Here is a 16,401-nt window from a genome sequence, read left to right as displayed (position 1 = left end):
GAACTACTCGAATTTGGCATCGTTTCTTTTCAGTTGGCGAATTGACTTTCACAGCAGCTGTGCTTTGTCGGCAACTGCGTGAATAGATTTAACTGTCACGATGCGCCTATGGTAGTCTCTCCCTCCTTGCTCCGTAACTGCAGGCAATATTAATAGTTATTCATTTTTTTCAAATGTCAGCAGTGTTTTCGAAAAGAGACGACTTGTAGAATCTTTTTTGTGAGTCCTGCCCTCGCAAAGCGCTTTCTGATCCCGGTTATTCTACAGTTAAAGCGGCAGATAAGTTCAGCAACTTATGTTTTGTTCCCTAACCTGCTGCTGTTTCGCACGTATTTGTAGAAAATCTAGGGACCCTCTATAGGTACACCTTGTTCAGCAACATGACGTCTGCCGTTCCAGTGGTGTCGCTCGCTTTTTACAAAATTCGTTGTGGTTTCTGCGTTGTGTGGGGCGTTTGTTGTCGTCGTATGGTGCATCGGGCTTTGGTTTTGCCTAATCTCTCTTGGGTTACGAAGAACGAGGAATAAGTATATGCCATTTATTAGATCGATCAGCGATCAAGGCGTTCCTAAGTCTAACGAGACGCGTATTTGTTATTTCAGGGTAACGGCAGGGTCTTTGGAAATGCATTCTCTGTGCTCGAACGGAATGTCGTCGTGGGTTTGCATGTATGCGATGGAGACTGCAGCGAAAAAGTTTCCAGCGACAAATACATGCAGTGCACAGTAAAACTGAGTCAATTGGCAAGCATTGCTTTTAGATAGCTGACATTGCTCGTTCTCGGTGACTTTACCTTTAGTGCGCTATTGCGACAGGAGCGTGCGTTCCGCGAACAATGAAGAAATGCTGCGCTGATATTCTTGCGGCTTGCATACGCGTATAAGGCGGAGAACGTGGGTTCCGCCGCATATGCTTTTGCTTTTGCGCTTCTTGCACGAAAGATATGGTATGCTGCAGATCCGCAGTAATGGTCAGCCGTGACCGTCTGCGTCTGCAGCCTGAGGAAAAGCAGCGACAAAGGAAGAGGGTTGAAAAATATGAGGTTGAGAGAGTCACGTTCACAGCATGGATACATGCTGTTCGTCAAGGGGTGCCTTCAGTATCACGCGCCAGCGAAACGCAACTTTGACAACTGAAAGCAGCCCGGTACGATATGCGTTTGCTTTTACGATTTAAGATACAGCCTCTTAAGTTAGTGTTGCCGAGAGCATGCGATATAGTTAATGCACTCTGATTGGTCTTGCGCTAGGCGCAACTTTTATTGCCGGCTTCAAACATGCGACCCTGCAAGCCAACGAACACTGAAGACAACCATGACAGAAGTATGACTCAGGAGTGACAGGAAATAGTGCGGAAGCAAACGCGAATTTGGTCTTCAGTGAGTGATTCTCGCCTCTGCGTGCATCCTTGTGTTACAGAACAAGATGTGCCTAGAAGATCCCTAATGTTTTCCTTAGATACAGCTAGGTTGGAAATAGGAGCCTACTTGGCACCACCACATAAGTTTCTGCTTAATTTTGAACTTATTTATCTGCTTACTGCACGAGCAAACGGGCACTGGTGTTTTGTTTTACTGCTTTGCTGTCACCTTAATTCGCAATTAGTAAGATGCCCAGATGACGATGGGTCAGGCCAAGTGAAAGCATGCATGCGTGTGCGCGGTAGGCCGATTCGCAAACGCGCCAGCAAAAACCGCAGTCTTTGTGACGCCGAAAGTGTTGACGAACGGCCACGGTCTGCGCAGGTTCTGTGGCTGGCGACGCTGGCGTACTGCGGGGGGTCGGCCCGAATGTCGCCGACGCGACCGCACGGCTTCAAGACGATGCGCAGCGCGCGAGGGCCCCCAGCTAATCGCACGACGGGCCGGCCCGTCGTCTACCCGGCGTCCAGCGAGCTGAGGCCGCGCCTGGACTCCCGCGGCATGCCGGCTTGCGCCGCCCGCAGCCTGGGCGAGAGCGCCTACTGCGTCGAAGACACCACCTACCCGACGTGAGTGCGCGCATTCACTAACCGCCTGCTGCTCTGTGCAGAGCGGGCGATTGGCCGGAGCGCAGCGCCAATCATATTTCTCCTGCGGCGAACTGCCGTTGTATTCACCGGACGTTTAGTCTTGCGGTAATACGAATATGAGTGAGAGCGGGGGGTACTGCGAAATGCTGACGCAAGCAGTGTGTTTAGTTGAGTACATAAAGGAGTGTGAATGGGAGGTGTAGGGAAGGCGCGCTGTTACGCACTGCTACGCATACATGGCAAAATTACACTACTAATTACTTTTCTACAAATCTTTTCTGGTGCTCGGAGGTCAGGCGAGAGCTAGCGACACTCGCCTGTGGTTGCACATACGGAGCTGGCAGAGTCGCTCAGACGGAAGCTGCAGCGTCGTGCCAGTGATGAAAGGCGGTTTTGCTGTGGTGCACGTCGTGGCAGGTGGTCCCCGGGCCGACGCAACGCGGTCAAGCGCTTGTCCCGTGTAAAAGACAAGCCCCGGCACTTCGGACAAGCTTGTTTTCTTTTTCTGCACTCGAACTCCTTCTACTACTCGCCCACACTAGTCTGCTATCCACATCGTTACAGTTACATTGCCAATAGCTGCTCAATAACATAAATGACATCACAAGGTAATTCCAAAAAAACTAATGCAGTTACTTTTAATTACTTTCTAGTTCTTACTTGAACATAGGGCACTGGCCATAGCTCCTACCATTGTTTCAGATGTTTACTGTACCGCAACTGAGCTTCAAAGTGGACTTTGTCCCGCTTTCAAGCAAGGGTGACCTTGGCTATGCAGATCAGCCGCTCTTGCTGGCATAGATTCGTGCAGCCGAATGTTGCGCGTGGAAAAAACAGTGCCCAGATCACTGGTGGGTGGTGCATGCAGTTGCTGGTCGCGCACCCCCCGGAAATGCACCTGACAACAGAAATAGATAAGCCTGCCTTTCTGATGCTCATGTTATTCGTCCCGGAACCACGCACTTGCTTGCCATGGTGACTCTGTCCCCTATTTTGGCCTCGAGTTTTGGATGGGGCTTGAAATCCGGACGCAGAAGCTCGTTTTCGCCAACGCTGATGGCAACGTATGTCAGGTGCCAGTCGAGACTGTCAGACCGGCGACGTGCACTACACGAGTTGGGCCCTTAGTTTTCGGGTACAGTCTGGTTTTGCCCTATCCTTGCACTCTGAAAAGACTTCTTAAATATCGGGTTGAGCCCTGTTTCTTATATGCGCCTTCAATTAAATTTACTTTGTCAGTGCTCAGCGCTGAAGGCACAGCTCGGAAACTAGTAGGCGTGTTTTGTTTCATCTTTAGTGGTGTTCCGAGAGATCGAAACACAGGTACCGACCGGACGTCTTATTGGCATAATTTTATGCGGCCCTACCCAAACCAACAACATCCCGCTGTACGGCTACATCGAGAGGTTGAAATGGCCGCTGCGATGTTGAATAAATGTTTTTCCTGTGTACAAAGACAGAAAGGTCTAACACAGACGCGGACGTGCTCCACTAGGGAATGGCAAAGTACGGGACAGAATAACTGCCATAAATGAGAATAAACGAAATATATCTGATTTCGTAAACAGTTTCAGTACAACCTGCTATTTCCAGATTGTACAGGAAAATGGTGAGCAAAAATTGTGGCATGTATTGTACAGAAAAAGATCGGGCCATACTATTTAATTGCTTTTACCGGAAAACGTTAACCAGAAAGAACTGAATTGTGGAATTTTTTTTGCCAGATTTTACCCGTATTTACCCCCCGAAATTTGAACAAAAAAAAACCGAAATCGAAGAGCCGAAAACATACATGAAGTATTCGTGTTAAGTTTGCGGGTGGTGGCACGTAGCTGTCACTTTCTACACCGTGGCCGAGGCAGTGGCTAATGCCCGCGCGCACGCCATTGTGCGCGTGTGCCACTGCTGGGCCAGGCTTGCCCGATGTTTGTTCTAAGAGGCCGCCAACCAGGCAAACGCGAGGCCAAAGCTTGGTTGACACACAGATGAGCGGCGGTGCATTTTCGAAAAAAAAAAGCCGGAATTTTGCTACTTTTGTGTGACGTCGCGAAGGGCCGTGTAGTTGGTTCAAGCGTGTTAGAGGGGCACGAAGTGAACGCGTTGTGGTGTGTACGATGGTAAAGTGTTTGGGGGATGTGTACTGACGTTAGACAATGACGACTTGCAAAAAAAAAAAATTGGTGACGTCATCCAAGGGTCACGTGGCAAGTGTCACATGACAGCAATGAATTTCGAAAAGTTGCCGACGAAATCAAAGGGTCACGTGATAAGTGTCATGGTGTAACTATGACTTGCAAAAAAAACTTGCAACGATGACTTGCAACGATGACTTGCAAATGCTTTTGTAATTTCTCCATTGCAGCAGACTGCAGTTCTCTACAATTTTTCACGTGAGCCGTGACACAGATCCTTTCTACGATGCCGGAAGCGCTGAAGCGAAGTTTTTCAGCTTGGTTCGCTTGTCATTCGCCTCCACGCGTATTAGTGGCTGTAAATACAACAGCTGCAGCGGCACGTGCAGTCGCCTTCGACGCGATGGAAGCTTGCCAGCAGCGGGCTGAGCAACTGACCCGCAGAGGCTTATTCGGCTTGCTAAGCGAAAGCAAATTGGCTTAAGTGAGTCGCACACACATAACGAAGCCGTCACGCTGGCAACGTTGACGACGCGATTAGGAGGCCGGTGTAGAGCCATCGATGAATGAAACACAACATATTCGGCGCTGTTTAGTCCCCGTTGGGAGGTTTCGTGCCGGAAGGGTGCCTTCACTTCAAAGCTAGGACAGTGCTACTCGACTGCTTTTCAGTGTTTCCCGAAGCAAATTATTCGCCGAAAGACTCTCGCGCTTCATTCGTTGCCGACTGTACACAAGGTTTTGGCCGCTGGCTTCACGCAGGCGCATGGTCCCGATTTCGTGTAAGGGCTTCAGCGGCGCTTGCGGGTGTGACCGGCTACTGACTTACTCACTTTTTATGAGAATGACAGCCTTGAATAGCACGTGCTCATGGCAGTAAGGCAGGTTACAACGCGTACAAAAGAAAATATTTTCTCAGTGTACAGTTATGCAGACCAAAGCAACACCGTGGGTTACGAGATAAGTAGCGGTAGTGACCCCGATTAGTACAGAATCTCGTATTTTGCTTTACTTCTTTGTCAAATCGCGGCCGTCCTGTGCTCAGTAGCCGAATGCCACAGTGCTACCGCGGCGGGTGCAGTCCACACAGTGAGCCGGTAGCGAATGAAGTCAGATTTTCGGATTGCTGACAATACGAAGGTACAGCGTGAAAATTGAGAAGAAAAACTCATAGGTGCTCCTTTATGTACATGTTTTGCCATTGGTTTAACTGCTTCAGTTCTACTGAAAAGGTAAATACACTACGACAAAAATATTTTACAAAGGGAAGCGCGAAACTTTCTAGTGCACACTGACCACTTGTTAAATGACTGTTCGATCAGATAAGTACAGCGGCGCGATTTTGAATCGCTGACTGATGCAAGCGTTTAATCTTTTTCATATTTACTTCGTACCTACTTTCACCTCGAACAAAATTTTTACTGCTCGTTCCCTGATGATGCGGCACGGGCGGTGATTGCGTGTCTCTCACGTTCCTATAGTGGATGCGAGGCCGACTATACAGCGCCCGCAGATGGTCAACCGCCTACGTTCTAGGCCGCCGCATGTACGAAACTAAGCGTAGCATTCGTCAACCCGCACCGTGGACGATGTGCTCGGCATAGATGCATATCGAAATTCTCAGGTATCCCGCCTAAATGATACAACGTAGTCTGACCTGAAATGTTCTCTGCCCTTTCTCAAAATCATGATGCGCGTGCGAGAGCGAGCATGGTTACGTTGCGAAAGTAATTATTCCGCAACTGCTCTGGCGCGCCCGCACTTTCTTACGCAAGCTTCCAGCCCGTAATTGCAGAGATGAGCAGGATAGGAATGGCGTTGCAAAGTTCTGCAACCACCAATTCCCGGCAGAGAGCTCATGGTGCTTTTTGCGGCCCTTTGCAACATGTCTGGCTGTGTCTGGCAACATGTCAAAACTTTCTAGTTTCGGAACCTGGCGCAGTCTCGCAAAAGTTATGTGGGCTCCTAAAGAACTGGGATTAATTGCTCCGTGTGCGGATCCCGGGCTCTACCGACATGATTCAGTTGCGCGGAACGCTTCATCATCCATTTAATTGTCTAGCCGTACACGGAGAAATATTCATTTGTTTTTTTTTTCTTTGCTTTTGTTAATCATGCTGCCGTGTCTGCGAAACATGCGGCTTGGCCTTTCCTTGCATGCTACTAACCTTTCAAGGTCGTCTTCCCGCATGCGCTGACTGTATCCTTCTATTTGTAAGACAAAAAAAAAAGCTAATTGTGGGGTTCAACATCCCGAGCCGATAGACGCGCTATGAAGGACGCCGCAGTGGAGGTCTCCGGATTAATTTAGTCTACCTGGAGCTCTTTAACGTGCGCTTACATCGCACAGCACACGATTTTTTTTGTATTTCGCCTCCATCTAAATACGGCCACCACCACGGTCGGGATCGAACCCGCGCCCTTGGATCAACAGCCGAAGGCCAAAGCCAAGCACCACCGACGGGTATCTCTCTATTTGTGAACATTCTTAGCGGTGACAGTATGGTATTCTGGCTCAGAAAGAAGGCTGTTCAGTCGTTATCCAGGAACCGACTCGAAGCGACTTCTGTGTAGTTGTGCTGAACCGCGAGGCACGCCTCGTAGGTTTTCCCGTGGCGGTAACTTTGCACTGCAAACACTGTACTGCGCATGGTCGTGCCTGCAATCAACGGCAACCCTTGGGAAACAGTGGCGTTCACTTTATGTTGTATGGAGCAAATTACCAGCGTTGCTCGTCGCGTTTGTGTCTTCTATGTGCTCAAAGAGAAAAAAAAAACATGCACGAACCATCGAAGATAACTATATAATTAATCGAATAGGTTACCTATCCCGCTAGTTATCCCCGAATGTCCGTGGGTCACTGAAATCTATGGCGCTGTTCCAATTTTTGGGGGAGGACACGCTTTCAGGGTACTTTCTAGAACTTTTCATTTGTTACAGCGGACACCAATGCGACATTCCTTCCTAGCATGAAGCGAACACTGCCAGTGCTGCGCACCGCACGCTAGAAGCAACACGGTCGCTCCGGACGCGAACATTGCCATTAAACAATTTTAGTGTAGCCCGTTCTCCGTACGATAAATACGGTAACGCGTTGCCGTTGGTTGCTACCGTAGCCCGGCTTGCCTAACAAGATTTGCTGTACGGTAGCAGTTACCATGTTTACCGTGCGGCGTTGCTAAAACTCGCTATTCATACCGGACGCGAGGAGTCACACAACCGTTTCTTTTCACACGCGTGACATCGCTCGCTCCTCGGACTCACCCCCCCCCCCCCCTTACCCCCACCGATACTCTTTCACGTTGGCACCGTCCATTGCCTCTCGGTGACGTGATTCGGTCAGGTGGCTAAAACTGCCATGGTATCTAAATAAAGCTACAAAATATTGATCCAGCACATCCGGAAGAATTCACAAGACGAGAATTATTGTTGGATCTGACCTCTTTTCCACATAGGTGACGTTTTACACGAAACCTCTGGAGCACTTTAAGCGCGAAAACCATACAAGTAGAATCAGCAACGAGTTTCAGCTGATCTTCTGCAGTGTCTCGCAAAGTCGGCACGCGGCGCATCAGAAGCGTATGCTTTAGGTGCGGGTTATGTAATTTTTTTAGAGGGCAGCTCTTATGCGCTCGTTCGTGGGTTGAGCTGCGTCGCCGTCGCCGTCGGTGTAACCGAGCGCAAAGGGAGGGGAGGAGAGCGCGCGCTCTCTCTTACGGCCTGTGCAAGAGGGGCAGTTCCGACCTACCACCGCATCTCTCCGGCGGCGCTGCGAGCCAACCCTCTCTAGTGTTCCTGTATATGCTCCCGCAGGGAGCAGAGTTGCGTAACTGTTTTCCTCGCGCCGCTCTTGACGCCATTCGCCGAGCGGCCGTCACGTAATTCTGTTGACGACGTTTGTTCCATTTTGAAGTGGAGGAGCCGACTTTCCAGGCGCAACGCCGGTTCCTCGCCAGCCCCAGTACCCTCTCGGCTGCCATCGTGATCGGACGCGTCCGGTGCGGTCGGCTGCGGTGTGTTCCCGCCTTTTCCATGCGCTCCAGTTGTATATATTTTGATAGTGTGCAGTGACGGCAGCCTCCAACTATGACGGGGCGCAGTGCGCCAAACTGCAAGAACCGTACCGAAAGCGGCAAAGCTTTTTACGCAGTGAACAAGCTTTGCATAGGCTATTTAACTATTTTATTTGTTAAGAATACCCTTAAGTTTCCACTGACAAGGATGTTACACTGGAGGAGAGGGGAACAAAAATAGAATGAAATACTTGAAAGCAAAATTGGATATTCAGATAAGTTTTTTCCTTGAGTAAAAGCATGGAGCAGTCCAAAACAAAGATATTTCAGAATGCCGAGAAGGTACATAAATTAAAGTAGGTCAATAGAAAACGCAATAGGGCTTAGGGAAAAACTATCAAATAACAGCACCAGAAAGAGATACACATCACTTTTCGAGATCCCTGGAAACCCGTATACCACAATTCAGCTGCAGTGACTTAAGTCAGGCTTCTCTAACTTTCGGATGTTAAAGAAGTACGGCACGTGATGTGTTTGGCTTGAAAAGATGACCATGGCATAGGAAAAATGCAGTGGAGGTCTAGAAGAGTTTGCGATATCTGTGCCTTTGGTTGGTTAGATTTACTTGCTTGCAAAATGCATTGTTTTAGACTACCCGCATTCACATCGTATGCAGCGTGGTTTCACAAGCTTCGTGCAACATGGTTGGTCGCAACCATATAGAATAATGTATTTCAATGTGGTTTTGCAGGGAGATGCATTGCCAAACTTCTCTTCATCGCACAACTCACGCAGGTTTTTCATTTCCAAGCATTTCTGCGCCATTCATGTCTGTACTGCGAGCTATGACTGTCATTCCGCGATCTTTCTGTCATGCTGTATGATATTTTCGGCAAATCAGATTATTTTCCCGGCGTTTTTTTCAACGAAGTATGATGGGCTTAGCATCGATCCCTGAGCACTGAGACAGTAAAAAGAAAAAAGGATGCCTGCAATCTGGCGCCGTTTCTAAGCTTTTAAAAAAAGCGAACTGCTCTACAACGCCAGCCCTGTCATGATCCCAGCGCCTGTGCGCTCGAGGAGCTGCTTTCCCGCACAGCTTGGAACAAAATGGCGGACCTTCGCGCAACTCTGCTCCCTGCGGGAGCATATACAGGAACACTGACCCTCTCTAAAGTCACTGGAACGGGAAAAGTACCGCATTCGTTTTCTCTCGCCGCCGCGCCGGCGGCCCAGCGCGCGCGCGCTCCCGATTCGTTCTCCGCGGTCACGTTGTCATTCCCCGCCATAAATGGTCCGCTCGCTTCTTTCTCGCGGCCGCCGACACACAGATCGTCCGGAGCATTACATAGCACTTGCTCTTATGGGCTGAGATAAGTGTGCACAGCATTTCCAGTCGCGTATTTACGCTTGTGTATTTGATGCCTGCATAAAGACATCGAAGATGTCTGGATGCTGCGCTTTTAGGTGCAGCAATCGGCGGGAATCGTGCAAAACGCTGTTTGCCATTCCCAGCGAAAAGAAAAAAAGACTCCAAGCGACGATCTATATGGGTCCACAGATTCCAGCGGGAGAAATTTGTTCCTACGAACAATACTCGCCATACATGCACCTTATGATTGAAAGTTCATGTGCACTCTTGAGCACACGGTCTTTCTACACACTTCTGTCCACGCCAGTCATGAGGCAAGAAAGCCTTTCGCCTTAATAAATGCGAAGAGCGGAGCGCACACGCACCGCTCTGTTCGCATGTTTTTTTTTTTCTGCGACCGTACGCGTGATGCATACCCAAGTAAAAATTCAGAGGAGCACTTAAGACTCCTTACGTGCGATAATGTGAAAGCATTTGTGCCTTCTTATGCGTTGTTTGTGATTCTTCTAAGTGGTCCAGGCCATGTTTGGATGTCACCATCGCGTTTTAGCGCAGTCGAATTAGGTTGCACATCAATTTTGGTCCAAATTGGCCGAGGTCAAATTTCATAGCTGGGTGGGCCAAATTTGGAAGAGGTCCGGGTCTATTTCGGAGGTCATCATCGTGTTCGCCATGGAAGAAATTACGTTGAACGTCGATTTTAGTGCAAATCGGCCGATGTCAACTTTTGGTGGCGGGTGGGCTAAATTTGGGACTGGCTCGAGCCACATTTGGAGGTCACCATTGTGTCCGCGGTAGTGAAATTCGGTTGGACATAGGTTTTGGCCCATATCGGCCAAAGTCAAATTTCTCTCCTTACATGCCGTCTAATGCACGAGGGACACATCTGGTCACACAGCTACGGGCAGATTTTCGTTCCATGAGCCTAGAAAAACTTGCGCCTTAATAATTACAGCCTTTTTTCGCCTAATTAGCAAGTGAACAATGGTATGCTTCACTTATTGCTGTAAAAACGCCCACAATTCGCAAAACCTATTTTATTTTGTAAAAATTCACAGCGTGCAGCCGTCGCTTCAGCTGCGCTGGACTAAATATGGCGGCGGGTCCGCGGCTCCGGCGATGGTTGCGGTACTTTTCCCGTTCCAGCGACTTTAACCCTCTCCGCTCGAAGAGAGCCGCTGAAATGTTCGCTGGAGGCAGCCTCGGCGCGCGCTGGTTCTGACACCGTGCACATGTTGATGAACGGCTGCTCCCAGCGTTGAACAAGGACTCGGCAACCGTGTGTATGCAGCCATCGCTATATGTGCATTTAAAGGAGGGAAGTAGTAGATGGATCTCAAAACATTGAAGTTGGCATGCAATGATGGCGCATAGCTCGGCTGGATCATTTGGGACTGGCTCGAGTAAAAGCGAAGCAAGGTATTTTAGTAAAAGCCAGGGTTAGGAAACATTGATTTTCATCTCAAAGGCCGGAACAGTGTCTGTCAGTACTTCAAAATGTATTCTGACAATAATAGCGTTTGACGCTCCAATGCGTTCAAACGCACCTGTTCAATCTGTTCGCACTGCACGAAACACAATATATAAGACAGATTATTTGCTCTTTGATACTCTGACAACGTTTCCCATACATAAATGAACTTACAGCAATAACAAGAACTGCTTGTAATGAATTATACAACGTTGTCGTGTGACTGACAGTTCCGAGTGAGGTCGTTTAGAACCTGAAATGCTTTCGCGTTGGTTTGTGCATAAACCCAGACGGCTTGTCATTTTGGTCTGTCAATTTCTTTGTGTAATTGACGAGAAGAATTCGGGGAAACTTTTCAGAGATCAGATGGGCTAAGTGTTTGGCGTGGCTCCTGTCAACACCTTCCGGGTAGCCTAGGAGGGAGAATCTTCAAGGTTTGGCTCAACAATTAGTTGCAAGGTTTCAAGAGTATTTGATCGCGGAAGATCCTTGAACACCTTTTCAAAAAACGTAGAAATAATTTCCAAGAGAGCTAGAAATTCTGGCTTTGGATAGTGAAGTTCATCATTCTCCTGGGCACGCAGAAGTTTGTAAAGGGGGCTGCTAGTCTTGTTCGTCGTCACAAGCATAACGCAAGCGTCACACCCAAGATCACTGATAAGTTTGGCAATACAGCCGCCTACGTATACCAAGCCTGAATAAGCAACAGACGCAGGCGGAGCTGGAAGGTGTGCTCTCAGAGCTTTCAGTTCTTCACCTACATCTTGGGGAACAGAGGCGGCCGCTTCTTCAGCGTCTTCACCTTGATTAGTGGCTTCTTTCGATGGCCGTGCTTTTTCCTTTACAATGTGATCCAGAGCTGCTGCAACGGCTCTTGCGTCCAGCGCGTCGTTACCTCCGCACATAAAGCGCAATTTTCCGAACAATGCCTCCACAGGATCACTGTTGAACTTTCTAATTAGAACGTAGTTGACGCCTCTTCTCAGTAGAAATTGAGTTACCTCCACTGTGGATTTCGTGGTGAAAAAGTAGGGCACTGTACGTTTCCTCTGTGAAGTTTCTAACGCCAGTGGCGATGGAACAGCCTTAAATATTCTTCACGTAGCTGCAAAACTCAGTTTGCAGCCACAGTAGCCGGCCATCGTCTTCCTTGGAGATGGGCATTTTGCAGTCACTTCCCTTTTATGTTGTGTCGTGAATGTCGAACCATTTCTTCATCACTTTCATGAACTAGATCATAGATGTTGCGTCCTTGAAAGGAAAGAGAATGGAGCCTACTCGCGAGTTCTGCTGGAGGTGCTCCAGAGCCGCGGTGACTTGGGGCGAAAACACCTTCACGGCGCGTAGCATGTTCATTTTCTCAAGGTTTGAAAGATACACATGCTTTCGTGTCAGATTTCTGGCAAACTTTACCGTCATTTCCTTCTGGTGCTCATACAGTTTCTACACAAATGCACCGCTGATGACGCCAGTGCCGTCTGTGAGCTCCCGTTCCAAAAATTAGCTGCGGACATTCTTGAAAACATGGCGAGGATCGAAGCGTAAAAAAATTACTCTTTCATTGTCCTGAGGATGCTTCACTATAGTTGACAACGAACCGTTCCCCATGTGCTGAAACATCGTTCTGTTGGCTGAGTAGTTATTCGTAACGATACGAATGACTACAGAGCCGCATTCCTCAGCTGCAGAGATGACGTCCTTCCTCCACGCATACAAGTCTCTCCCGCTAAATTGCTTTGTAAAGTAATATGAACACGGTATCTTGTACGAGGTGACCACTCCGTGGAGCACGAAGCATAGCAATCGGTTAGCAAGCGTTTCGTTCTTGGTTCGTGGCGCACCGTTTCCTGGCTTGTCTCTGATCCCAAAAACCACGTGGCACTTCCGATCATATATGCACTTCGGCTTTATTGCTGCTTCATTGATTATTAATGAAGCCATGTACTGTTTGTGGCTGAGAAGGGAAGCCTCCTGCATTCCTTTCTTTCATGGCGTAACTCATTCCAGAAGACGTTGAGCTGGGCCAACGTAGCGCTGTAGTGTGCACTTATGTGGCAGTGTTAGCAGAGTAGTACGGGCATGATCATAACCCCTCGGTGAAAGAAATCGCCATATGACGCACACTCTGATTCCTTCTTCGGGATAAGACTGGAATTTCTTCTGATATCCGTCGATTTGGTGAAGCAGGAAGACAGCCTTTTTCTCCCCCTTTTCAGCGTCTGAAGCACAATTTTTAAGAGATGAGTAGCGCTTGTCGTCGCGATATGTAGATACCACCTTCCTTTCTGCTTCTAGTTGCTGCTGCGCTATTGAGACCTTGGAGCGATAGTACGCCACCTGTGAACGAAGCCTCGCTGTCATTAAAAGGTATCGGCTAGCTCGCTGCGCATCGTTGTTATTTGTTTGCTTGCATATAGTAGCCATCTGTCTGGTTTCACCTTCCGGCGACTCTAACGATGCATGCTCGCAAGTTTCCGGCTCTGCCTTTCGTTTTGCTGGCTTCCTGGAAGGAGCAATGTCTCTGACCTTTAGGGTCCTGCGTGCTTTCTTCGCACTGGGTGCTAGGTAAGAAGGATACCCTTCAAATACAGTTGGAACCACACCGAGAACCAGTTTTCTTATTTTAGAATCACTTACGTAGTCACTCGCCAAGAAATGCTTGCTGCATACTGTAGTCGAGGGTGATTTGTCATTAATGACGGGATTCTCCCGAGAAATGTTTTTTTTTTGCCATTTGGTGCACAGTTCCTGGTAAACTGGAAACTGGTGAAACGACACACCGGGAGTCTTTCCGGATCGCGATTGACAAAACGGCACACAACAGTACACCATGGCCGCACTATAGAGAAGATTCACTTCACAAGTTTGTGAGACGAGTATCCATGAGAAGTCCGACGCAGAAACTTACTGGGGAAGGTGACCTTGTCAGGATGGCGAGCGAAGCATGAGGCAGGCGTATTGATGACTTCACGTGGCAAACCTTTCGTTCACACGTTTAAGCACAGCGACAAAACCAGCACGTGAAAAAATGGAGCCGCGCGCGTGGCGACTTGCTGCTCAAAACCGGCTCCGGCGCCCCCGCAACAAGGGTTGGCTCGCTGCGCCCTCTCGCGGAGATCAGCGGTGGAGCAGCGCAGAAAAAAATGCATTGTCCCCTTGGCGCCTGCTCAGGCCGTAAGGAGAGAGCGAAAGCGCGCGTCAAGACCGGCCTTGCCGTGCCAAGCAAACTACCGCCGCTGGCTCATAGATGGTGCCAGGGTGGTGCACGCCGTGAGCGCCGTCTATGCGGATGGCTAGGGGATGTCTGCGGAAGAACGTTAACCCACGCGCAACCTCCATGCAGTCGCGTGACGCTCCGCTCCGTTGGCGGGCGGTGCTGTGAAATGTGCTGCACGCGATAGATTGTCCACGTCGGCCTCGCCAATCACAACGTTGTCTTCCTAGTATAAACTGTCTGCTTATGAACCATGCATTGGTGCAGCAGGTTGAACACATCTCCATCCGTTTCTCCGACCAAAAAGCCATCTTCGTGACAATCAAAGACTGGGAGATGAGTGTTACTTGAAGAAAGAGTGTCCGCGGAAAATAAAGAGCGCTTTGTCACTCTACATACTACACGTATCTCTCAAATTCTTTACCTTAATATATCGCAAAATCAAAACACCAACAGATCTGCACTGAAGTTTCGCATTAAGAAGTATCGCAGTCGTCCTTAGAATATTTTTAGTTCCGAGAATTTTCGCGCCCACAAGTCTTACCTTTTGTGCTGGCTTTCCAATGGGGCTGGGCCTTTCAGCGCGCGCCAGCTTTCCATACTCAGCTTAACTAGCTGGTTCGACCGAGTGTGCCGAAATCCGAACCAGTGTAGACCGGTTTCCGCTGGCAACATTTGCAATCAAGGCGACCTGGTCCAGTGGTAACTGACCCCGTTTCTAACGTGAAACACTGGGACCAGGCGGCAACACAGGAAGAAAAAGCAAAATATTAAATATACTCTTGAGATCGGCGGATTCGGACCTGGGAATAATTCCTAGAAGTCCAACGTGAAGGTGGATGAGTAATCGGGAAGAAACGCTGCGGCGACAATGGCGGCGTCAGGTGGCCGAGTCTGCCCTCGGGTCGCCGGACGGATTGATGCTGTCGAAAGGCCACGCTTGGGATGATAATCTAGACTGTTACGACCTCGACAGAGGTGCCGCGCTTCGGACAGCAGGCGGGAGAGACAAGGTCGTTCATTCACCTGCTGGGAGACGGCTTGACATTCCTTTCCCACTGTGACGCCGAACTCGCCACAATGGTGAAGTCGACACGACAGTGTTCGATGCGCCTTTTCCCCTGTCCACCTGCTGAGAAACGGCGTGTCATTCCCTTCCCATGGAGGCACCGACTTAGCCGCAGTGGCGACATTCACACGACAGTGTTGGAGGACTGGCTTTTCCCCTTTCCATCGACCGAGCTGCGAGAGAGCATCAGCATCGCCCCCTGTCGTGGGTGGTACCTCCAGTGTGATCTGCTCACTTGACTGGACATCGTTCTCCGAACTTTATTCCCGATTCAGAGATCTGGGGAATAACGGGCTGCTGGTCTGTTACCGAGACTCTCCTATCCCGATTGTAAATATGTAAAAACAAACCTACTGTACAGTTTCCTCCGTAACGGAGTCCGACAGCGTCCTTAGGAGCCGGGCCTGCAATTCTGAACGTGTCAGACAACCCAAAGTCCCCTCCGTCTCCAGCATTGGTGGCACCGGTGGGGTTGAGGCGCAATTCCCAACAATACCAATCGTCGACCAGAGAAATGTAGCCTTAGTGGTAGACTAAAATTTCGCGACCGGCACGTTTTAGTACCTGCGAATTGAATCTGTGCTTTTCTCGAGCGATACACATGCTGACAAGCGATATAAATCCCCAGCCGCTACAGGAACACGGTCTTTAAACTCACGCTATGCAGTATAGACCTTCTCACATTTCCCTTTTTGGGTGCAGGCATATTTCCACTGGGCGGTGCCAGCAGCATTCTGATTGGCGGATTTCATGCAGGCATCTACTGCTCGTCCAACACGCACGCGCAGTCAGCCAAGCTGCAAACAGTGAAGAGGTCTATAAAGGCCGTCGTTTAAAGAGGGCGCGAAACACGTTGCAGTTGGAGTTAGTAAAGATAACATATCATTTTTAATAAGGTGCGTGCCTTTTGCTACTATTAAACAAACCATCTCAATCTGGTATTTGGTTTAAATGCCTTAGGAGAGCAGAATTTACCGTTTAAAAATTTTTCAGAACGGCTCTTCGGCCCACTATCTTCCCATACCCAGCAAATCTGGACAAAAGCACTTTTCAACGGGAAAGCCCTTTATGAACGCGATTTTTTCATATTATGTTAGTGTCACAGTAGTGGCGGCATCTT

At 49.0% G+C, this 16,401-nt stretch overlaps 1 protein-coding gene across 1 annotated transcript in view; it reads left to right on the top strand.

Annotated features, from left to right (window-relative positions):
* spz (Spaetzle domain-containing protein) overlaps positions 1–16,401 on the top strand; it is a 90,810-nt gene that overhangs the window by 47,529 nt on the left and 26,880 nt on the right. Inside the window, exon 2 of the mRNA XM_077648952.1 lies at positions 1,745–1,989. Coding sequence (XP_077505078.1) covers positions 1,745–1,989 — 245 coding nt within the window. The remainder of the gene's footprint in view (positions 1–1,744; positions 1,990–16,401) is intronic.

This window comes from Amblyomma americanum, chromosome 1, assembly GCF_052857255.1.
Source record: "Amblyomma americanum isolate KBUSLIRL-KWMA chromosome 1, ASM5285725v1, whole genome shotgun sequence".
NCBI lineage: Eukaryota > Metazoa > Arthropoda > Arachnida > Ixodida > Ixodidae > Amblyomma > Amblyomma americanum.
This window is presented reverse-complemented; position numbering and strand designations above follow the sequence as displayed.